The 20,670-nt window shown below is 64.6% G+C and overlaps 4 protein-coding genes across 12 annotated transcripts in view; 1 reads left to right on the top strand and 3 right to left on the bottom strand.

The window, feature by feature from the left end:
• Positions 1 to 2,010: 2,010 nt before the first annotated feature.
• On the bottom strand, positions 2,011 to 4,630 carry RAC3 (Rac family small GTPase 3). 2 transcript variants are annotated; one of them, XM_045569754.1, is made up of 7 exons: positions 4,463 to 4,606; positions 3,836 to 3,907; positions 3,499 to 3,616; positions 3,327 to 3,389; positions 2,702 to 2,865; positions 2,344 to 2,569; positions 2,011 to 2,256 (listed from the first exon to the last, which is right to left on the bottom strand). In XM_045569754.1, the coding sequence occupies exons 1-7, from the start codon at positions 4,495 to 4,497 to the stop codon at positions 2,062 to 2,064; spliced, it is 873 nt and encodes a 290-aa protein (XP_045425710.1). In that variant the 5' UTR covers positions 4,498 to 4,606; the 3' UTR covers positions 2,011 to 2,061. The 2 variants fall into 2 exon arrangements, with proteins under 2 accessions (XP_045425710.1, XP_045425709.1); XM_045569753.1 differs by having other exon boundaries at positions 2,065 to 2,569; positions 2,706 to 2,865; positions 4,463 to 4,630.
• Positions 4,631 to 5,114: 484 nt separating this feature from the next.
• LRRC45 (leucine rich repeat containing 45) lies at positions 5,115 to 12,318 on the bottom strand. Of its 4 annotated transcripts, none has more exons than XM_045569745.1 (17): positions 11,852 to 12,318; positions 11,379 to 11,440; positions 10,956 to 11,026; positions 10,505 to 10,683; positions 10,151 to 10,285; positions 9,068 to 9,180; positions 8,695 to 8,753; positions 8,385 to 8,462; positions 7,979 to 8,114; positions 7,824 to 7,901; positions 7,619 to 7,730; positions 7,444 to 7,514; positions 6,619 to 6,711; positions 6,188 to 6,280; positions 5,697 to 5,867; positions 5,481 to 5,628; positions 5,115 to 5,394 (listed from the first exon to the last, which is right to left on the bottom strand). In XM_045569745.1, the coding sequence occupies exons 1-17, from the start codon at positions 12,069 to 12,071 to the stop codon at positions 5,198 to 5,200; spliced, it is 2,016 nt and encodes a 671-aa protein (XP_045425701.1). In that variant the 5' UTR covers positions 12,072 to 12,318; the 3' UTR covers positions 5,115 to 5,197. The 4 variants fall into 4 exon arrangements, with proteins under 4 accessions (XP_045425701.1, XP_045425700.1, XP_045425702.1 ...); XM_045569744.1 differs by having other exon boundaries at positions 5,697 to 5,870; positions 11,852 to 12,307; XM_045569746.1 differs by having other exon boundaries at positions 5,697 to 5,870; positions 10,157 to 10,285; positions 11,852 to 12,298.
• Positions 12,319 to 12,948: 630 nt separating this feature from the next.
• On the top strand, positions 12,949 to 16,006 carry CENPX (centromere protein X). Of its 3 annotated transcripts, none has more exons than XM_045569757.1 (5): positions 12,949 to 13,081; positions 14,921 to 14,972; positions 15,070 to 15,123; positions 15,310 to 15,398; positions 15,471 to 16,006. In XM_045569757.1, exons 1-5 carry the CDS (start codon positions 13,052 to 13,054, stop codon positions 15,483 to 15,485), a joined length of 240 nt encoding a protein of 79 aa, XP_045425713.1. In that variant the 5' UTR covers positions 12,949 to 13,051; the 3' UTR covers positions 15,486 to 16,006. The 3 variants fall into 3 exon arrangements, with proteins under 3 accessions (XP_045425713.1, XP_045425711.1, XP_045425712.1); XM_045569755.1 differs by having other exon boundaries at positions 12,977 to 13,081; positions 15,313 to 15,398; XM_045569756.1 differs by having other exon boundaries at positions 12,978 to 13,081; positions 15,310 to 15,383.
• A 1,239-nt stretch (positions 16,007 to 17,245) lies between these two features.
• The window catches only part of ASPSCR1 (ASPSCR1 tether for SLC2A4, UBX domain containing), a 37,815-nt gene continuing 34,390 nt past the window's right edge, over positions 17,246 to 20,670 (bottom strand). For all 3 annotated transcript variants that reach the window (XM_045569741.1, XM_045569742.1, XM_045569740.1), the window contains 4 exons: positions 17,995 to 18,046; positions 17,683 to 17,752; positions 17,433 to 17,608; positions 17,246 to 17,347 (listed from right to left, as the gene is read on the bottom strand). In XM_045569741.1, coding sequence (XP_045425697.1) covers positions 17,334 to 17,347; positions 17,433 to 17,608; positions 17,683 to 17,752; positions 17,995 to 18,046 — 312 coding nt within the window. In that variant the 3' untranslated portion in view covers positions 17,246 to 17,333. The remainder of the gene's footprint in view (positions 17,348 to 17,432; positions 17,609 to 17,682; positions 17,753 to 17,994; positions 18,047 to 20,670) is intronic.

The raw sequence follows: 20,670 nt of genomic DNA, 5'->3' as shown, positions 1-20,670 counted from the left end.
CAGTGGCGTGATTGTGTTTAACCAGCACCCTTGTGAGTACAGTGCTGACATGAAGATTGGGTGATCTTCCTTGAAAGCAATGAATGACACAAAAGTGAAACAAGGAAGGTGTAGGTTAAATTTCACTACTTTATCAGTTGATCCAAGCAACTTCTTTGTTGCATTAGATAATAGTTTTTGAGTCCTGGAAGAACATTTCCTCAACTATTTGTGCTATTCGCAGTGCAACGAGCACATACACAGAACACTTCAGTTTAACCTGCATTTTCTCTTTTTATTCTCACTCTGTCCCCCCGGCTGGAGTGCCATGGCACAATCACAGCTCACTGTAGTCTCACACTCCTGGGCTCAAGCAATCCTCCCACCTCAGCCTCCCGAGTAACTGGACTACAGGTGTGTACCACCCTGCCCGGCTCATTTTTAAAAATTTTTTTAGGGCCGGGCGCGGTGGCTCACGCCTGTAATCCTAGCCCTCTGGGAGGCCAAGGCGGGTGGATCGCTCGAGGTCGGGGGTTCGATACCAGCCTGAGTGAGACCCCGTCTCTACTAAAAATACAAAAAAAAATTATCTGGACAACTAAAAATATATATAGAAAAAAAAAAATTAGCCGGGCATGGTAGCCCATGCCTGTAGTCCCAGCTACTCAGGAGGCTGAGGCAGTAGGATCCCTTAAGCCCAGGACTTTGAGGTTGCTGTGAGCGAGGCTGATGCCACGGCACTCACTCTAGCCCAGGCAACAAGGTGAGACTGTCTCAAAAAAAAAAAAAAAAATTTGTCATAGAAACAGGGTTTCACTATGTTGCCAAGGCTGGTCTCAGACTCCTGGGCTCAAACACTCAATCCTTCCACCTCAGCCTCCTGAGTAGCTGGGATTACAGGCACAATTCACCAAGCCTGACTTCTATTACCTGAAGTCTACATGATTAACGATAAATCAGGCCCCAGTTTGTGGAATTTGCCAATTTCTTTGGTATAAATATTGGCACAAGGGCTGATTTCAAACTACCAATTTGATGTCATTGAATGCAGAGTTGAGAAGAGGTGAACAGTAGCACCCCATTACGTGGAACCTGTACTTGATAAGTACAATGAATGTAAATGGCCCCAAAGGCATACATAATTGTCACGTGCAAAACTAATTAGGAAATAACGTGTTTTGAGTATTTGTTAACTTTGTTTCTAATACAACTCATTGTAAGTTTATATAATTTAATTATTAATAATGGTTAACAGCTGGCTAGCCAAATGCCTGAGAATTTAGTAGTGGGGTCTCCTGAGCCAGCATGAGCCACCTCCCCCGAGAGCAGGCCCACTTGGCACCCTCTGATCACGCCTTTGCCTGGAGCGACACCCTGTGGCCTCTCTGGGGTGAAGTCCAGAACCCTGGCCTGAACTTAGGGCCACCATTTCTGACTTCAGCATCACCAGAGCCTGCCCAGCGGCTGCTCCCTTCTCTCCACACCATGCTTCGACCTCCAGGCCTCTCTGTCTACCCTGGCCCTCGGCCTCAGTGCCCTTCCTGAGGCGGGGGCCTGTGGGGGTACCTCACCTGGCTCCAGCTGCTCTCCGGACTGTCCCTGTCTGAAGGGGGCTGCTTAGAAGCGCAGCTGGCCTGGGCGTGCCCCTCCCAGAGGCCCCCAGTGGGAGGCCTGCTTGGGCTCCAGCACGCGCTCATCCCAACGGCCAGTGCACTTGCTCCTGCTCAGACCCGGGCTGCTCCTGCCCAAGGTGTGGGGCGTGCTCGGAGCTCCCCTTGGGGGACTCCTGCCCAAGGTGTGGGGCGTGCTCGGAGCTCCCCTTGGGGGACTCCTGCCCAAGGTGTGGGGCGTGCTCGGAGCTCCCCTTGGGGGACTCCTGCCCAAGGTGTGGGGCGTGCTCGGAGCTCCCCTTGGGGGACTCCGAGGTAGCCCTGCCCAAGGCGTGGGACATGCTCAGAGCTCCCCTTGGGGGACTCTGAGGTGCTGCTGTGTGTGCTACAGGCCCCCTCTAGCACCATGACTGCGGGGGTGGTTAGAGGCAAACCATGCCAGGGCAGAAGGGCAGGCAGCGAGAGGCTGATGTCAGTGCAGAATGTTTATTGTATAAAATAAGAAGGGGCCACCCCTCCCCGGAGCGCAATGGATAGAACCCACCCCCCACCCTCCCCAGCAGGGAAGCCCATCCTGGGGCTGCCCTGGACCCACCCCTGCAGCCCTGAGGGAGACCCTGCTCCCTCCTGGCCTCCCTCGGGGGCCAGGGAAGGCTGGAGCCGCACCCTAGAAAGAGGAGGCAGAGCGATCAGGACCCTGTGGCCCCAGCCTTGACCTCATGCTTCTTTCCCTCCCCCAACACCCCTCCCTTACAGCAGACTCAGAGACACCAGACATCTCGACACAACAGCAGATGGGTCCAGGGGCTGCTCCTCTGCCAGCCCCCAGGCCCTGGTTGGGCAGGGGCTCTAAAAGACCGTGCACTTTTTCCCTGGCTTCTTCACGGGGGGTGGGCAGAGCACAGCCCGGATGGCCTCGTCGAACACTGTCTTCAGGCCCCGCTGGGTCAGGGCTGAGCACTCCAGGTACTTGACAGAGCCTGGGGGCAACAGGGAGTGGGGTGGCAGCAGCAAGGATGGGGATGTGAGGGGGCAGCACAGGCAGATGCAGGGCCCCCCAGCATGCCTCCCTGCCTCCCCACCCTCCCTGGTGGGTGCCCGGTGGTGCCCACCCACCAATCTCTCGGGCCATGGCCAGGCCCTGTGGGTAGGTGATGGGTGCCAGCTTCTTGTCCCGCAGCCGCTCAATGGTGTCCTTGTCATCGCGGAGGTCCAGCTTGGTGCCCACCAGGAGGATGGGTGTGTGGGGGCAGTGGTGCCGCACTTCTGGGTACCACTGTGGGGACAGAGGCTCTGATCCCCTACACCTTGGGGTCTGCTCCCCCAGCCCAGCCCTGAGTGGCCACGGGTCCTGAGGGCTTCCTCGCTGGCCCTGGAGCCACCCTGGGCTCTTCCTACTTTACAGGATGACCAGGGGTCTGGTGGTCTGGTGGGGAGGTGACCGGAAACAAATAGCCAGGAAGCCTTGCAACTCACCTGGGACTCCCAGTCAAGGCCCATCCCCAGAGGCTACAGATGCCCCTCTGTCCTCTGAGATGCCCAACCCCCATATGCCACCCCTTCACCCCCAGGGCCACCGAGGGCCCCACCCCATGGGCTCACTCTGGACAGAACACACATCTCAGTCATTCGCTTCCAAAGGACAAATTGTCTAAGATCTTCAGGCAACCCCATATCCTCCAGGGCAGGTCCTCCAGGCAAGCCCTCCCCCCAGAGCGGTGCCCAGCCCTGTCCTACCTTGGCACGAACATTCTCAAAGGAGGCGGGGCTCACCAGCGAGAAGCAGATCAGAAATACGTCCTTGGGAGGGACCCGGTGGGAGTGTCAAGGGGGCTCCACATGGCTATGCCCTCCCCCATCTGGACCTCAGGGACCCACTCAGCTCCCGGCTGGCCCCATTGTCACCTACAGTTTGGGGATACGAGAGTGGCCGCAGCCGGTCGTAGTCCTCCTGCCCAGCCGTGTCCCACAGCCCCAGGTTGACCGGCTTCCCATCCACCATCACATTGGCAGAGTAATTGTCGAAACTGCAGGGCACAGTGGGAAAGACCAGACTTGGGAGGGGTCCTGGGTCACCCCCGCCCGGCCCACCTGTGTCTCAGGGTTCTTGAGCCTGCACAGAACTGGAACTCTGCCCAGCACCTCAGCCCCACCCCAGAAGCCCAGAACCACTGCAGCCTGGGCCAGACCCGGGAGCTTAGGGGCGCCCCACAGTGTGCCCAGGCCTCCCAGTGCCCCCCACTCACACGGTGGGGATGTACTCTCCCGGGAAGGCGTTGGTCGTGTAGCTGATCAGCAAGCATGTCTTCCCCACGGCGCTGTGGACAGGGGCAAGCCCACGTGGCTCCCAGGCCCAGCCTCGCCCCTCTGCCCGGCAAGGGCAGCCTCCTCCCACGGAGCCAGAGACCAAGTTAAGGCGCCTGGGTGGGGACGAGGGTCCCAGCCCAGCAGATCCGTAGCGACCTAGGGCTGGAGGACGACCAGGGCAGGCCGGGCTCCGTAGGGTGGACTGGTGGGTGCGGGAGCCAGGATCCCCAACATCAGAGCCCTAGGCAGGGCGGCAGAGTTCCCAGCACACCCCGGGTGGGTGTCAGGGGAGGGTGGGGCCGGCTCAGGGTTCAGCTCAGGTGAGAGGCCTGGCCCCACCCACTGGGAGGACTGGGCGGCGGCCCCGCCTCGCGCGGCACCCAGCCCGGGTAGCCCGGCAGCATCAGGTGGGCCGGGGCTGGAGGCCCGCGGACCGCGGCGCGCCGGGACCCCGCCCCTCCCCGGCCCCGGGGCGCACGCGGCCCTGGCTGGGGGCAGCCCCGGGTGCCCCGCCCCGCCCCGCCCGCGCCCCAGCCCGGCGAGCAGCCTCGGGGCCGCGCACTCACCCGTCGCCGACCACCACGCACTTGATGGCCTGCATGGGCGCGGGGCCGGGAGGCGGCGGGCGCGGCCGCGAGCTGAGCTGCGGAGAAATGCCCGGCGCCGCAGCGGCCGCGGACCCGAGCGAGAAGCGAGCGGCCGGAGACAGCCGAGCGCCGCCGAGCGCCGGGCGCGGAGACAGCCGAGCGCGGCCGCGGGGGGCGGGGCCGCCGAGCAGGGCCGAGCCTGCGGGGCGCGGGCGGGGCGCCCCCAGTTGCAACCCGTCCCGAGCCGCGCGCGGCCGGGCTCTGTGCCCAAGGAGGGCCCCGGGTGCTCGGGGCTGCCGTGGGGTTCTGCGGGCGCAGCGCGAGCCCGCGCGCGACCCGACACGTGCAGGGGCTGCGCTCACGTCGCGTTTTCCAGGGGGACCCGCCCAGGCAGCGGGCGGCCGCGGCAGCCGGGGTCTTGCGGCGTCACCCCGCGGCAGCAGTGAGGGTGCCCTGCCGCTCGGGGCGCGGCGCAGAGGAGACGCGGCCGGAATGTATGACAAAGTGCACACGCGCTGTATTCCGCACGCGCGGTCTCACGCCAAAGGCGGGTACAGCGGGGGTGAAACGCCCGCGGGGAGCGGGGGCGCCCTGGGGTCTCCTCCCCACCGTGCTGTCCACGGCGCGTTGCTCTGCGGCCGACGCGGAAGCGCGAAGTCCCGGACCCCCGGTCCCTCCCCGCGCGCCCGGACGCGCTGCGGCTCCGCGGCCCCCTCACTTCTGGGGGCTCAGCGCCCTCGGCGGAGTCCCCTGCACGTAGGCCAGCACGGCGCTCTGCAGGAGGCTCGCCCGCTGCGCCTCCTCGTCGCGGACGCGGGCGATCTCCACCTCCCTGAGCCGCAGCTTCTCCCGCAGGGACGCGTTCTCGCTCTCGCGGTCGCGCAGCGCCTCCCGGTGGTCGCGCGCCAGCACTGCGGGCGGCGGGGCAGTGAGCGGGGCGGCTCCGCGGCCGGGAGGGCAGGGCGAGGGTTAGGGTTAGGGTGAGCGCCTGGCCCACCTTTCAGCTGCCGCTCCAGGGCTGCCACCTTCTCCCTCAGCGCCTCCTGGGCGGTCAGCTCCGCCTGCAGGCGGCCGTTCTGCTCCTGCAGCTCCACTCGCACCCTGTTCACCTCGGCCACCTTTTCCTGGTCCTTGCTGCTCAGCTCCTGCCAGGCACTCGGAGTGAGGGGCAGTGGGGGCCGGGCACCCCAGGAACCCCGGCAGCCCCGGCTACCTGCTGCAGCTCCTCCAGGCGCCGCTGCAGACCGTCCACCTGCAGGCTGAGCTGGCCGGCCCTGGCCTGGGCCTCCACCACCTTCTGCTGCTGCAGCAGGCAGGTGCCCTGAGCTTCGTCCCGTGCCAGCGTCAGCAGCCGCAGCTTGTCCTCCAGGTGAGCCAGGTGCTGCTGCTGTGGGCACAGGAGGGGCTCACGGCTGAGCTCACGTCCTCCACCCCCCAGGCCAACTCCACTGGTCCCTTCTGGTGCCCTCCATCCGTGCAGTCACGGGCCCCACGATGGCCAAGCCTCTCCACCCATCTCAGGACCCGAAGTGGAGCCCTGATGGTGGCTCTTGCTAGGGGGACAGACATGCTACTCTGACCTTCTCTTCTCTCCTTGCACCCCCACTGCTGTCTCCCCACTTGAACCATGTGGACTGCATTTCCAAGCAGCTCGTGCCAGTCCCTTGGGCCTGGCTCCCTCGTGAGACAGAGCCCGCAGCTCACCTCCTCCCGGTGGGCCTGGCTCCTGGCCTTGATGAGCTCCTCCTCCGCCTGGCTGCGCTGGCTGAGTGCCGCCGCCTTCACCCGGCTCAGTTCCTGCACCACAGACAGCCACCTACCCTCCTGTTCTGCCCCTGGCCCAGGGCCACAGGGCCACCCAGCTGCCAGCCCAGCGGGCCTCCCCTCCCCCAGCATCCTAAGGCCCGTGTGGCTGCCTCTGCTGCCTTCCTCACTGGGCAAGGGAGCCTGAATGCCACTTAAGTCCCTCTGGCCTCTCAGGGACACTGGTGAGTGGTCCCCAAAGTGGGGCCTGATGAGGCTTTGAAACCAAGAAGGGGTACCCCAGGGTCCTGAGGCTGGGGGCACCAGGGGCTGCCACCTCTCGCCCACCCCAGGGATAAAGCATAGGGAGGCAGAGCCCAGAGCACACTCACCTCCTCCAGGGACAGCCGTGTGGCCTCCAGCCTCTGCACCCTTTCCTGCATGGCCCGCTCGCTCTCCTCCAGGTGGCGTGTCATGTGCTCCACCTGCCCAGGTATGGGGGTTGGGCACAGGGCTGGGAAGTGGGGGCTCCATCTGTCTCGCCTTCCCCCCATGACTGCCCACCTGGAAGCCAGGCATTTCTTGGAGGCCCTGTTCCTTCTGAGAAAGGGCTGCCTCTGGTGGCCCAGCAGGAGCTGAGGGCCCCAGGACACACACCCTGCACAGGCGAGGGGAGTGCACAGCAGCCTGCACTATGGCCGCAACGGGGTCGGGCTGTGGGCCCCAGTACGAGGTTCTGGGTCTGACACTGATCAAGCTGGCAAAGAACCTGGCAGGGCGCTGTGGCTCACGCTGTAACCCCAGCACTCTGGGAGGCCGAGGCGGGAAGATCCCTTGAGCACAGAAGTTCAAGACCAGCCTAAGCAAAAGCAAGACCCCGTCTCTACTTAAAATAGAAAATTAGCCATGACAAGAAAATTAGCCACGTGTCATGGCACATGCCTGTACTGCCACCTATTTGGGAGGCTGAGGCAGGACAATTGCTCGAGTCCAGAAGATGGAAGTTGCAGTGGGCTACGATGACACCACTACACTCTACCCCGGGTGACCAAGTGAGACTCTGTCTCAACACAAACCCACCTCCCAGCAACCCAAGGTTGTTGAGGGGAGCCCCCACTTAGTGTGTGCTTTAGGGACCCCCACGTCACACCAAGGCCAGTCTGCAGGCACCAGGTAACTAGGGAGGGCCAGAGGCCAGAGGACAACTAAGAAGGCACCTCCTTCAAGCGCAGGTTTTCCGCATCCTCCAAGCTCTGTCTGGACCTTCTCTTCTCCATGTCCAGGCGCTCTGGAAGCCCAGCGGGGCAGAGTGTGGGTGAGTGTCCTCTGGGGGGGCCCATTCCCAGGGCTCCCATCCCCGGGCCCCTCAGCAGCAGGCCCGCCCATGCCCACCCTCTGCCTGAACAGCCCGAATCTTCAACTCAGCCGATGTGTTGGTCAGCTCCTGCCTGGTCAGGAATAGCTGCTCCTGCTGAGATTTCACCTTCCGCTCCAACTCGTCCACCTGGAAAGCCGGCACCATGGGAGGGAAGCTCCAGCCCCAGCCCTGCAGCCCCACCTGGGCTCCCTGGGTACCTGGCCCCACACCCCCCCACACCTGGTTCCGCAGAGACAGGTTCTTTTCATTGGCAGCAGATAAGTCTCTGAGGAGCTTCGATTCCCGCTCTGCAGCTTCCTGGGGTGAGACAAGGCAAGGATCACCCTGTTGCCACTGCACCGCCTGGCCCACAACTACCTGACTCTGCCACCCACCTGCTGCTCCAGCCTGCGCTCCTTGGCCTGCTTCTGCGACTGGCTCAGCTGCTCCTGCTCAGCTGCGGCCAAGAGCTCCCGTAGGTCCTGGGCCTTCTGCTCTGACAGAGCCAGGGCAGCCTCAGTCATCTGCAGCCTGCAGAGAGGAAGCGTCAGCCTGCCCCGCTCCAGCGGGGGCTTCACGTGCCTTGCAAAGGCCTCGCTGCTCTGTCCTCGCTGTTGCCAGGCCCCTGGTCAAACCCCGGCTAGCACTCACCTTGTCCAGGAAGCCTTCCTGGGCTACTACCCCAGCTCCACCCCATTTCCCACCTCTGCTTTGGAAACCAGGACTCAGGTTCTCCTACCACCCAGCTCTGCCCTGTGGGCACATCTCTAAAGTGTCCTGAAGCCACCTGGCCTTGCTTACTTGGCCTTGAGGGCATTGATGATGGACTGCCTCTCATTCAGGGCTTCCTGAAGCTGCCCCACACGCGCTGCCGATGCCCTGTGGGCAGAGGAGGGTCCTGGGAAACCAAAACCCCAGAACCCTCCTGGACCCTTCTCAGCGTCTATGGCACCTACCACTGACCCTCCAGCCACCTCCTTGGGAGGCACAGACTACAGGTACACCTGTGGGCAGGTGACCGGACCTGCAGCCCAGGCCCCCCATGGCCTGGCCCCCCACGGCCCGCCGCCCCCCAGGGCTCCCCACAGCCTACCCTGCCCAGCCGGCCCACCTGCTGCCCCTTGCCATCTCTTCCCGCTGCTTATCGATGGTCTCCATCAAGTCCAGGAACTGGGGACAGAGCCCGGTCAGGAGGTCAGGGTCGAGCCTGCCCACTCTGCCTTCCCCGGGGGAAGCAGGGCAGACACCCACCAAGACAGCCTCACTGTCTCGCTCAGAGGGAGACCTGGGGGCTCAGACGCCAGCTCTGCGGGAAATCCACCCACGGAGGTCAGGCCAGGAGGCTGCCTCTCCTTCCAGAGTATGGGCCACTGGGAGAGGCTCCGGGAACCAGAGGAAGGTAAGACAGGTGCACCATGGGGCTGAGGGAGGGCACAGGCCCTAGCTGGCAGCAACCCTGAGGTCAGTGAAGACATCAGCCTCACCTGCTTGGACTTCTCCTCCCGGAGGTGCCGGACCTCCTTGCTGAGGACGTGGGTGCGGGCCTGGCTCTCTCGGAAGGTGGCGTGGCGGTCCTGGTTGTGGTCCATGGCCTGCTCTGTTGGGGGAGCCATGTTACCTGCTGAGGGCTGCTCAGCACCAGCCCGGCCCTGCGCCTGGAAGCCAGCGGCATGGGGACCAACTCAAGTGTCTCGCCCACCAAACCAGGCACATTCCTCAGAGCACTCGCGTGAGTGGCTTCAGTGGGGTGGGGCTGTGCACGCGGGGTGGGGGGCCTGGTGCAGGGACATGGGCACACTTCAAGGAAAGGCAGGTGGGCTGTCCTGGGACATTTGGTCCCCCTCCCAAAGGTCAAGGGGCACTGCCCAACTTTAAGGGTAGTTGTGCTTAACTCCGGTGTCCTGCAAAGATCCAGGCTGCATGTGGAGGAGCCAGAGCAGCTGTAGCTGTGCTGGTCAGACGCAACCTTGACAGGAAGGGCAGTGTGGAGGCAGGGAGGGGGACAGCGAGAAGCTGGAGATGGCAGAGGGGCTGGGCAGAGCTGGCAGGAGGTGATGACCCCTCGCTGTGGCAAAGTGCTCTGCTGGGCTGGGGCACTTGGGGTTGGGGCTGGAGGCTGAGGTGTCGGCTGTAGACTCTCCACCGCCTGGGGAGTCGCTGCTCGGAGGGAATGGGAGGCACAGCCCTGGCAGCAGCAGCACAGGCCGGGCACCCCGCTCCTATGCACGGCCACAAACTCAGGGCTGACTGGGGGCAAATGCCAAGCCCCTCCCTGGCTGTGCCTGGGCCACCTGAGGTATCAGCACAGCCATCAGGCAAGAGCTCTGAGCCACGGGGCATCATCTTCCGCATCCGTGAGACAGGGTACATGGCAACTGCGGGAGCACACGTGCGGAGCCTCGGAGGTGCCTGCACAGGGAGCACCAAGCCAGTGCACTGCGGCTGCCCCTGCGGTTTCTTCCCTGTTCCTCTTGGTCCTTAATTTAGGCTGAGTTTCCGGGGTCCCGAGCCGCCCCCTCCCACCGTAGATGAGCTCCGTCTAAGGGCTCATGCCTTACTCCACACACCCGTACCGACGGCCCTGAGTACGTCTCCAGGGACGTTGTTCCCAGCCAGATCCAGCCTCCACAGGGTTCTGTTGCTGGGGAGACAGTTCACCAGGGCCCGGCCGCCCAGGAGGCCAATGTTATTCCAGCGCAGGTCTGGAAGGAAACCTGTTGTCACCAGATGGAACATGCCTGGCAGAGGGGGAGCTGGCCCAGCCTGGGATGCTCCCTTTAAGGGTCCTGCCTGTGGCTGTCAACACAGTCAGTGTGCAGGCTGCCCTGCCACCCCCCTTCCGTTCTGAGGTCAGAAGCTGCAGTGGAGCAGCAGGGGGCACGGAGGTGCTCCAGGGAAGCAAGCAGTGGGGGTGGCCTCACCCAGCTGCTGGAGGCTGGCGTTGCCCTTCAGGGCCAGGGCTAGCTCCTCCGCGCCCTTGTGGCTGATCTGGTTGTTGCGGAGGTCCAGCTGCTGCAGGGCGCCGTTAGCCGACAGGCCCCCACAGAAGGAGGCGAAGGCGTCTTCCCATGCACCCAGGTGGTTCCACTCCAGAGTGAGGCTGCAGGAGGGCAGGCGTGAGGTGCTCACCCAGAGATGTGCCCTGCCCAGCGGGGCCCAGGGCTGCAGGAGGGGTATGGGTTCAGGGGTCTCTGGCAGAGGCCGGAACTCCGTCAGTTATACCCGCCTGCTCCCTGCCCATGGTCGTGAAATGTGGACAACTGGCTGGAGGAGTGAACCCTCGGGTCGCAGGACTGTGTCCTTTGGGGCCAACCCTGAACCACACAGAGAGGCAGCTGGGGGTGAGGGTGGGGGCCGGGACCACCCCCCTACCTCTGAATGGACTTGTTCTGTCGGAGGAGCTTTCCCAGCGCCTCGGCCCCTGCGGCTTGAAGGTTATTGCCCTAGGACAGGAACAGGTCAGCTAGTCACTCTTGTCATCCTGGCTGGGCTTTGAATGCCACATCCACAGCGCCTTGGCCAGGCAGTGGACAAGGGCAAGGGGGAGCTCTGGGTGAAGGTGCAGCTCCTTTTGGGTCCTGGTTTCTCTGACTTTAGCGAGCTTCCTGGGGCCAGCTTTGGCGAATACCCTCCAAACACTCAACACACATATGAGACAATCAGAAAACTGCTCGGGAACCCTGTGTGCCAAGAGCACTCACAGACAGTTTCCAGCCCCTAGGTCCCTGGGACCCGGTGTCTCCCTGCTCCTCTCTCACTCTTGGGTAGCACACCCCAGAGTGTAGATATGCTCACCTTTAGGTCCAGAAGCCGCACCACAGGGTTGGTGCACAGCCCTTGGAGCAGCAATGTGGCTCCTGTGTAGGGGGGAAGGGTGGTCACTCCCTGCCCCTGCTGCCCCCAATCCCCTCCCAGGGCCTAGAGGAAGGGAAAATGGGTGCTCCATCTCAGGTAAGCTCCCCAAACTCAGGGGAGGGACAACTGTCCTGGTGGTCCCACTGATCTGGGTTTGTGCTGGAATGAGTCTCCCCACTTAATGCTGTGAAGTTACATTTGAAGCACCTGCGGCCCTTGCCGGGCAACAAGCAGGCTGCTGAGCCACCCTTTGGCCAGCACACAGGAACCTCAAGGCTTCTCGTGTTATAAGGAAAAACCGTTCTCCACTCTCAGGCTTCAGGAAGGGACGCTGTTGCTCACTTTGTGCTACAAGAAGAGGGAACCCCTGGAGGAGGAGATCCAGCTGCCTGCTGGCGCTGGGGCCTGCCCACCTTCCTCGCTCAGCATGCAGTCGCTCAGGACCAGCTCCCTCAGCAGGGCCTCCGTCTGCAGCAGCGTGCCCAGGGCCCTGCAGGTGTCCACTGTCAGGCTCTGCGTGGCCAGGTCCAGCCGGCCCCTCGGAAGCTGGTGCAGTTGCTGCAGGACGGCCTCCTGCGGCTCGGCGCCGCTCTCCTGGCACAGGCGGCTGTAGGAGCGCCGGAACTCCTCCATGTTCCGGAGTGTGGGCAGGGCCGCCCCCGCATGCTCCTAGAGCCGGGCCTCAGCGTGGGCGCGCCGGGCACAGGGCCACCTGCCCCAGGCCCCTCTCCGCGCCGGTCCCGGGGCTGCACCCCTCCCTGAGGGCCTGTGCGGAGCCGCGCGCCGGGGACAGCCGCTAGGAAGGGGGCCCCTCTGTGTGGGGCGATCCTCGGCAGCTGGGATGAGGAGCAGCCCAGCCGCTTCTAGGGCGGGCGTCCCCCGGCACCGAGACCCCGGCGGGAGGTCAAGGGCCGGCTTGACGCAGGCTCAGGGAAGACTCGGCGCCGCGGTCGGGGCCCCCCGCGGGTGCGTGGCCCCCCGGTCCGGGGGGCAGGCAGGCGCGTCCACGTGCCCCGGCCCACCCGGCCCCAGATCTCGCGCCGCCGCCCCTCCCCGCTCGCCCGCCGCAGCCGCGCCTCGGTATCCAGGAAGAGCAGAGCGCGCCGGGAGGGGCCGCAGGACTACGACTTCCGGGAAGCACTGCGCAGGCGCTCGCCGCGAGCCAATAAGGACGAAGGGGCGGGACCCGCTGCGGGCCGCAAGAGGAGGAGCAGAGGCGGCGCGTTCCGGATCATTGGCTGGGGGTTCGGGGGTGGGGCTCCCTAGGGCGCCCTCTGGCCGCACTGGCAGGGGGTCCAGGGCGGTGCTTCGGGGGCGCGCTCCGGTGATCGGCTGGGGGTCCGGCGACGGGGCTCCCGAGGGCAGCCCCCGGCTCATTGGCTGGCGGCGCGGGGCGGGGCTCCCGAGACAGCCTTCAGCTCATTGGCCGGGTCCCCGGGGCGGGGCTCCCGAGGGAGCGCTCCGGGCTCATTGGCTGGCGGAGTAGGGTGGAGCTCCCGAGGGCGCGCTCCGCGCTCATTGGCTGGCGGCGCGGGGCGGGGCTCCCGAGGCACCCTTCAGCTCATTGGCGGGGCTCCCGAGGGGCGGGCTCCGGGCGCGCGCAGGCGGCAGTCATGGAGGGCGTCGGCGCGGGCTTCCGGAAGGTGAGAGTCGGTGGGCAGGGGCAGGGGCAGGGGCAGGGCCGGCGCGGACTCTGCGGCCCGGCCCCCACGTGACGCCGCGCTGCCCACTTGCGCCCCGCGCGCTAGGTGGACCGGGTGGGCGGCGCGGCCGCGGTGAGGCGGGAGGGCCTGCAGACCCGCCTGGGACGGCGCCGCCGTCCGCCCAGCCCGGGGGTCTCCTCCCCAGGAAAGGTGAGATCCAGCAGGACCTCCCCAAACTGCCTAGTCGGGCCTTCCCTTCTGCCTGCGCCCGCGTGGCTAGGTCCCGCCTAGATACCATGGGCTTCCGAGCGCTTCCTTGGCGGCACACCTGGCACAGATTAACCCCGCGTGCCTGTGGGGAAACGGAGGCACGGAGACGTTAGGGGACTGAGCGGGGCTGGGCGCAGACCTATGCTGTCTGACTCACGTTCTGGGCTTCCCTGCGCCTGGGAACGCAGCTCGCTCGCGGGGCACCCTGCGCAGGGGACCCTTGGCAGGCAGAGTGGTTTGAGACCCTTACTGCTCTCCCCGGGAGTCGAGAGGCACTGAGCTTCCTTGAGGTCAGGAAGGTGCGTCAGGAGGGCCTCGTGGGCCTTCGTGGCCTGGGGAGGGAGGACCTCAGCCCCTTGAGAACCCCTCCCTGGTGGAAAACTTCAACCTGAGTGGCTCTCTACAGAGAACGAGGAGCTCTGTTCTACCTGCAGCACCCCTTTGTCACTAGGGACTAGCGCTCCGTCCTTGCCCAGAAAGGGTTAGTGACCAGAAAGAGAAAATCACCTGACAGGGTGGTTGTGAGAACACACCAGGTCACAAATAGTTATAGTAGCTGGTCTGTGACTCTCCATCAAGCTGACCCCACAGCTAGAGCCCTGAGGGGGTGGCCAGTCCTTGCTGGAAGGCTGTGGCCAGAACTGGGTGGGGCTGTGGTGGTTACAGACAAGGCTGAGCTTGGGGGTGATGGGGTGGGGGGTATGGGGTCCTGGGGGCAAAGGCTGGGTGCATTCTAGGCCCCTCCCTCTTAGTGCTGGGCAACTCCTTGTTTGTCCCAACAGCCCCAAGCAGTGGCCCGCTCTCTGGAGTGGTCTTCCTTCCAAGGTCTTCCGGGGCAGCTGTGTTTGGGGTCCAGAAGCAGGTGGGGGGGCAGTGTCTTTGCTGCTGCCTTCTATGGTCAGCAGCAGGAAGGACCAGCAGGTGGCACTGAGCCTGCGTGGCCCAGCGCTGCTCTTCCACTCAAAACCCAGAAAGAACACCTGATTTCCCGCCAAGGGAACCTAAACAGGCCTCAGGCCCTGTGCCTGGCCTGTCCACACCGCACTCCACTCCAGCCTCACTGACTTCCTTCTTGGGCTTGGACAAGCTCTGCGCTTCCCTCGAGCACCAGAGGTCAGCTCCAGGGTGGGGCTGACCCAGTGCCTATGACAAGATCTGGCACGGGGCGGCTTGTATTGGTGGCAGGTCCGAGGTTGTGGCCCACCTGGGGAGCAGCTACACTCCAGCCCCCAGATCCTCCTGGCAGGGATGGGAGGCAGTGTGAGATTGTGCTGGACTCCCTCCTCTTTCCTTCACCCCTGGAGCCCCAGGGGGTGGCTTTGGCTCCTGCAGTCTCCCACAGGGAGGTTTCTCAGCCACCTTCTTACCAGCCTCTTTAAGCAGATCTGGCCTCTCCCCACATAGCTTCCTCCACTCCCAGCACCCGAGGCCCCTACCCTGGGAGAGTCTCTAGGGTGGAGCACATTTCCAGCTGGAAGTCACAGCCAGTGTCCCCAGTGAAGCACCCAAGGGGCCTGCAGGCAGGGAGGGGCAGGCGGCCGGCACTGACCCCTCCCTGTCCCCCGCCAGGAGCTGGTGAGCAAACTGCTGCACCTGCACTTCAAGGATGCCAAGACCAAAGGTGCGGGGCTGCCAGGGGCCAAGGCCTGTGGGGGGGGGGGTCTGGAGCCCTGGCCAGGGCGGTGGGTCCCCCATAATCTGTCCCCCTTGCCTTGCAGTCAGTGGGGACGCGCTGCAGCTCATGGTGGAATTGCTGAAGATCTTTGTTGTGGGTGAGCCGAGGGACCTGTGCTTGTCCAGAGCATTTGCGGTTCCTTTTGTGTTTTTTCAGTGGGAAAACCAAGATGAAAATTGTCCCCTGAAAAGCTGTATCAAGAGCCATAGCTGCCGCCTCAGGGCTGCCCGCGGGTGAGGGTGGGGAGCCCCTGGCTTCTGCTCACTTCCCCTCGTCTTGGCAGAAGCAGCCGTCCGCGGGGTCCGGCAGGCACAAGCGGAGGACGTCCCCCTGGTGGGCGTGGATCAGCTGGAGAAGGTGCTCCCTCAGCTGGTAGGTGGGGGTGGGTGGGCACAGCTGGGAGCCATGCCCACTGGGCGGTTCTGAGCACCCCTCTCCCTACAGCTCCTAGACTTCTAGGGGTCTCCGCCCTGCAGGGGCTGCTACAGGGAAGCAGGCCTCCTCTCCTGCGCCCCGGTTGCGGATGGGGAGGGACCTGAGAGGGCTGCAGCAGATTCAAACCAGAGTTCGCACCACGTGCCGGAGATGCCCCTGCAGCCTTTGCAGAACGGCAGGACCAGTCAAGCCACCGCCTTCCTGGTGTCCTCTGCCCTCTGCTGGAGGACACAGGATGGCGGAGGGTCTCGAGAGGACAGCCCCATGGGGACGGCACCTGGGGGCCCTGCCTCTCCTCTATGGGGAAACTGCGCCTGCTGTGCAGGGTCCCGGGGAGGCAGTCGCTGGGGAAAGGCCAGGACCCTTGGCCCAGCGAGGCGGTGGTGGCTCGCCTGTGTTTGCCGCCCCCTCCCCACACTTCTGCCCCCAGTGACAAAGCCGGTGTGTGACCTTTCAGGCCCTTGATATTCCCTCAGAAGAGCCTTCCCTGAGCTATAAATTTGTTCTCACAAAGCAACGTCAATAAATCAAAACCGTCTCTCCCAGGCTGGGCCTTGTTGCCATTAATCACCCAAAGTCAAGCTGCCTTAAACCCTCTCCCGCCCCCGCCCCGTGCTCCCACCCACCCTGGTAGGACGGAAGCAAAGTTTTCTCGGACAGAATGAAAACAGCAGGCGTGTGCCCGGCCCCGCCCTGGGGAGGGCTGTGAAACTGGAGCCCTGGCACATGTGGCTGCCGGCCTGGAAAATGTTGCTCCTGCCACAGGGGCCTTCTGTCTGCAGGAGCTGCCGCCAGCGGGCAGTCGCTCCCGCGGATAACGTCGCGGCCAGTCTCAGGCCACAGGGCCCACTAGCCACGGGCAGGACCAGGGTGCACAGGGTGAGAGGGACCCTGGCCTAAGGCCACACTAGAATGAAAGCCTCCCCGCCCCCCCCCCAGCCTCAGCGTGAGGAGGGTGCAAGTCAGCCTCTGGTCCTGCCCACTGCCCACCCTCAGACGGGAACTGCTGGGGGGCCTCTGGCCAACTCGAGGGAAGCACACAGGGTCTTAGGCCACCCCTGCCCTGCAGTGCCTGTGGGGTGACTGGAGCCCACCTCCCTTTGCCTCCCAAAGCTGCCTGGACCCCGCTTAGCCCAGGATGGAAACACCCAGCTAAGTGCCAGCCGTCAGGAGACTTGACATTCTGGGGCTGGACAGGGAGGGGGAAGGGGCACATAGGCCCTGGGGCAGAAGGGACAACAGTTCCCCTGGGGACCCAGCGCAGCCTTGGGAGGACCTATGGAGGCTGCCCAGCCCCCACCACCCAGGCAGCAGCCCTCTGTTCTAGACTCAGCTCTGCTGGCCCAGGTGGGACTGGGGTCAGGCAGGTAGAGCTGCCCTGGCACCTCTCTCTGCCCTCCCTCCTCTCTGGGCTTCAAAGCTCCCTTGCTGAAGTGATCAGACCTGCCTGGAAGACTCGTGCTCAAACCAGCTCTGCAGCCACTCCAGGGACACCAGAGACTCGGCCCTGCCCTGCAGGTTGGGGGTGGCCTAACTTCCCAGCCCCAGGCCTGGGTCGCAGGTCATTTGCTCGGAAGGGCTTTCTCTCCATGGTTTTGCTCTCCCAGGTGGGTAATTAATGATTTAATTAGACAAAAGTAAGGCGGCCACCCCTGCGGCTCAGGGTGACCCCCTGGGTGCCCTTGCTAATGAGAACAAGATCCGTGGGGCCTGGAGCTCCAGCCGGGCCTGCCCAGGCAGAGGACCGTCAGGGCCCTTTCTGGAGAAAGCAGGACAGGAGGGTCTCAAGGGAAGTGCGGGTCTTTATTCCCACTCAGGGTGAGGGGTCGGGGGTCCTTAGGCCGGCAGAGTGGGCTCCTGGGCTGGCAGCTCTCACCTCTTGCTGGCTGCAGTGCAGACACCAGGATGACCACGGGCCCGGCTCCCACCCCCAGCTGCCCAGCTGCCCACCCGCCCCGCGGGCCCAGGCACCTGGCAGCTTCAGCCACTTGGGCACCTTGCCCAGGCTCCTCCTCACAGGCTGGGCTGTGCCTGGGGTGGGCTCCAGGGGGCCCAGTGCCCCCTCCTCAGCAGTCAGCTTGGACACCAGGGGTACAGCATCAGGGGCTGGCAATGGGGGTGGGGACCCAGCGGCCCTGGACATGCACCTGGGGGTGAGAGGCCAAAGTGCAGCATGGGGGCACCACTGCTCAGGAGCTCCCCCTGCCCCACCCATAATTACCTGGCCACCAGCACGTCAGCGGCAGACGGGGACACAGTGTGTTCCAGCAGCCTGGGCTCCAGGTAGAGACCTGAACAGAAGCCAAGCCCACCCCCAGTCTCAGAGGAGAGGACCCAGCCGCCATCCACCAGCCATCCCTGGGAGGGGTGTGGCCAGGCGGGTGGCTGTCCCAGCATGCAGCTGCCAGGGAGGTGGCACTGAGAGCTGCGGGTCTCCCTCCCACATGCGCATGCGTCCCCAGGATGAATGCCGTCCAGGCCAGCTTGCTCTGGGCACCGGACAAGCCAAAGGCAGGGCCAGGGCCCCACTCACCTGTGGGCTCCTCGGCTCCAAAGTGCACGAGGGCAGCAGGGAAGAGGTTCGCCTACAGGGAAGGCAGAGGCATCAGGGGGCCAGGTGGGCACCACGGGCAGAGCATTGTGCTCCCGGGGTGGCAGCCCTGGGGCGGGGCCCGTCCGTGCAGCCCCCACGAACCCCCCCAGCACCCCGCCTCCCCTGCTCCACCCCCACTGCACCCTCAGACCACAGGGACCCTCCATGGGACCGCCCCAGCACCAGCTGGAGAAGGAAGTTCTTGCACCGTGTGAAGTCTAGCGTTTTCGTCACCTCTGCCCATCCCACCCAACTGCCCGAGGACACAGCCTCATGCTCCCTGGGCCTTTAACCCACCAGACCCAGCCGTGTGGTCAGTGGGGCGACAGACACAGAGGACTGGATGGGTGGGGCCTGGGGACAGGGGCAGTGGGTGGCAGAGGGCCTCCTCACATCCCTTCACCCAATGTGGACCAAAGAACAGGGGTGGAGGGGCTGTGGCGATGCACACAGACCCGCTGGGACAGCAGGGTGCCGTGGGGGACTCTGTTCCAGCCCAGGCCCCTGTGCCAAGCTGCCTGGGCATCCCCGGTGAGAGGTGCTCATGGAGGGCCTGTCACCACTGGGGAAGCCCACACTCCGGTTCCGCGTCAGTGCTCGGGTCTCCGCTGGGCGGGGAAGAGCTGTCTGCCGGCCAAGCTCCTCCCGGAAGGGTGGGTGCCGCATGCAGGGTCCCCACACCCAGCCTGGGGGTCCTCACTGGGCCTCCCCTGATCCCCACCCGCCCAAAGGGGTGAGCAGGGCTTCTGCTCGGGGCTGGCCCCACGTTGATGGCACCAGAGTGGGATGAGGACAGGTCACTTGCACTCCGACACACCCCCAGCGGGGCCGTGGACGTGGCGGCGTTCCAGGGCTGCAGGCTGAGGCCCTGAGAGCCCCCCGCTCACCAGCCCCCACACCCGAGAGAGGTGGGGGGCCAGGCAGGCGGGGCCTGGCTGTGTCCAGAAACCAACCGCTGGCCCAAGGCAGCAGCAGGTGCCGGCCGCCTTCGAGGAGGAGCCGCAGCTGCCGGCTCCAGGCTCGGAGGGCCACAGGCTTGCCGGAGTAGGGTGGCTTCGGGGGGTGTTACAAGATTAGTAAGAGGAAGCTCCAAAGGCCAGCACGCCTCGGAACCTGAGGCCTCCGCATCCAGCCAGCAGCCAAGGACACCAACACCGGCCATGAATGCTCTGAAAACCCAACGGTGACGCCCAGGATCGCAGCCTGTGGGAGATGGGCCTGTGGGGTGCACAGGAGCATCCCTGGTGCCCCTGGAGAGGCTCTGGAAGCTGAGGAGCCAGGACAGAGGAGGGGACGGTGCCGGAACCTTCCTCAGCCAGACACCGTGCATTCTCAGCCACCCTTACAGCACGGAAGCGTGAGTTCCGTTTTACAGGACCTGGCGGGACTCACGCAGGCGCAGCCTGACTCTCTCTGGCACTTCTCTGGAGCCACGGGCACCGCGTGAGGCCACTGCTGGACGAGAGGCCTGGCCGGCTCCCGCCTGTGCCCATGCACCACCGGCCGGGGCTCCCTCAGAAGCCACTTGGGCAGCACTGCCGCTCATCACGACACCCCAGGCCAGGCCCTCCGGGGCAGTGCAGAGGGGGCAGGCAGGACGCCAGGAGAGGGGCATCTGGGTGGACGGAGCTGACCCCACTCCACCCTTTCCCTGGCCCACCCCAGTTGCCAAGCTGGAGCCACCGCCACCACCCAGAGCAGGCCCTGTCCCCATCAGCACTGCCTCGGGGAGTCTCTGGCCTGGCTCCCGCTGGCGGGCACAGCAAGGCCCGAGCCCCCGCACCTGCCACCCTGCCCTGACTCCCGGCACAGCCTCAGGGCCTGGAGCCTGCCCCTCCCCAGCCGCTGCCCAGCCCGCCAGGACCCGAGTCCGGCCCCTCTGTGCTGCCAGCCTCTTCCGCACCGCTGGCGTTGCCAGGAAGAGCTTCAAAAACGACGCCTGTGACAACGTCCCCACTCCCACTGTGGGAGCTGCACATTGCGCCCAGCCCACCAGCACTCACCTGCTCCCCCTCCCCCAGGCTGGGCTGCCCTCCAGGTGACATCTCCAGCAGCAAGGGACCTGGGGGAGCAGCCAGGACAGGAGCCTCCGGCCCATCACTGAGACACCCGGACAGAAAACGATCAGCTGTCTGTCCAGAGTGGGCAAGCTGGGGGCTGCCACAGGCCAGCTGAGTGGGACAGCAAGACCGGCCACGTTCCAGAGGGCTGGAGGCACAGGCAGGCCTGGTGGGCAGGATGGATGGTTCTGCCCCACCGGAGAGGCCTGCAGCCTCTGAGGGCAGAGGTGGCGCTCGGAGCCTGCAGTGGAAGCCCTGCCCTGACTCCTCACCTGCCGATGGTCCCTCAGTCCCTCAGGGAACCAGGCAGCACAGAAGAGCTATCTCAGGGGTCCCCGCAGCAGCCCTAGAGCCTCAAGAATGGGGCTGCAGGGGTGAGGCTTGTCCTCCAAGATCCATGTTGAAGCCCAGACACAAAGACCTCAGGACATGACTGCTTGAAACAGGGTCTTTAAAGAGGTGACTGAGGTAAAATGGGGTCACTAGGGTGGGCCCTGATCCACCACAACTGGCGTCTTCACGGGAAGAGATTGGGACAGACATGCAGAGGAACGAC

This window comes from Lemur catta, chromosome 15 (genome assembly GCF_020740605.2).
Source record: "Lemur catta isolate mLemCat1 chromosome 15, mLemCat1.pri, whole genome shotgun sequence".
NCBI classification, from domain to species: Eukaryota; Metazoa; Chordata; class Mammalia; order Primates; family Lemuridae; genus Lemur; species Lemur catta.
This window is presented reverse-complemented; position numbering and strand designations above follow the sequence as displayed.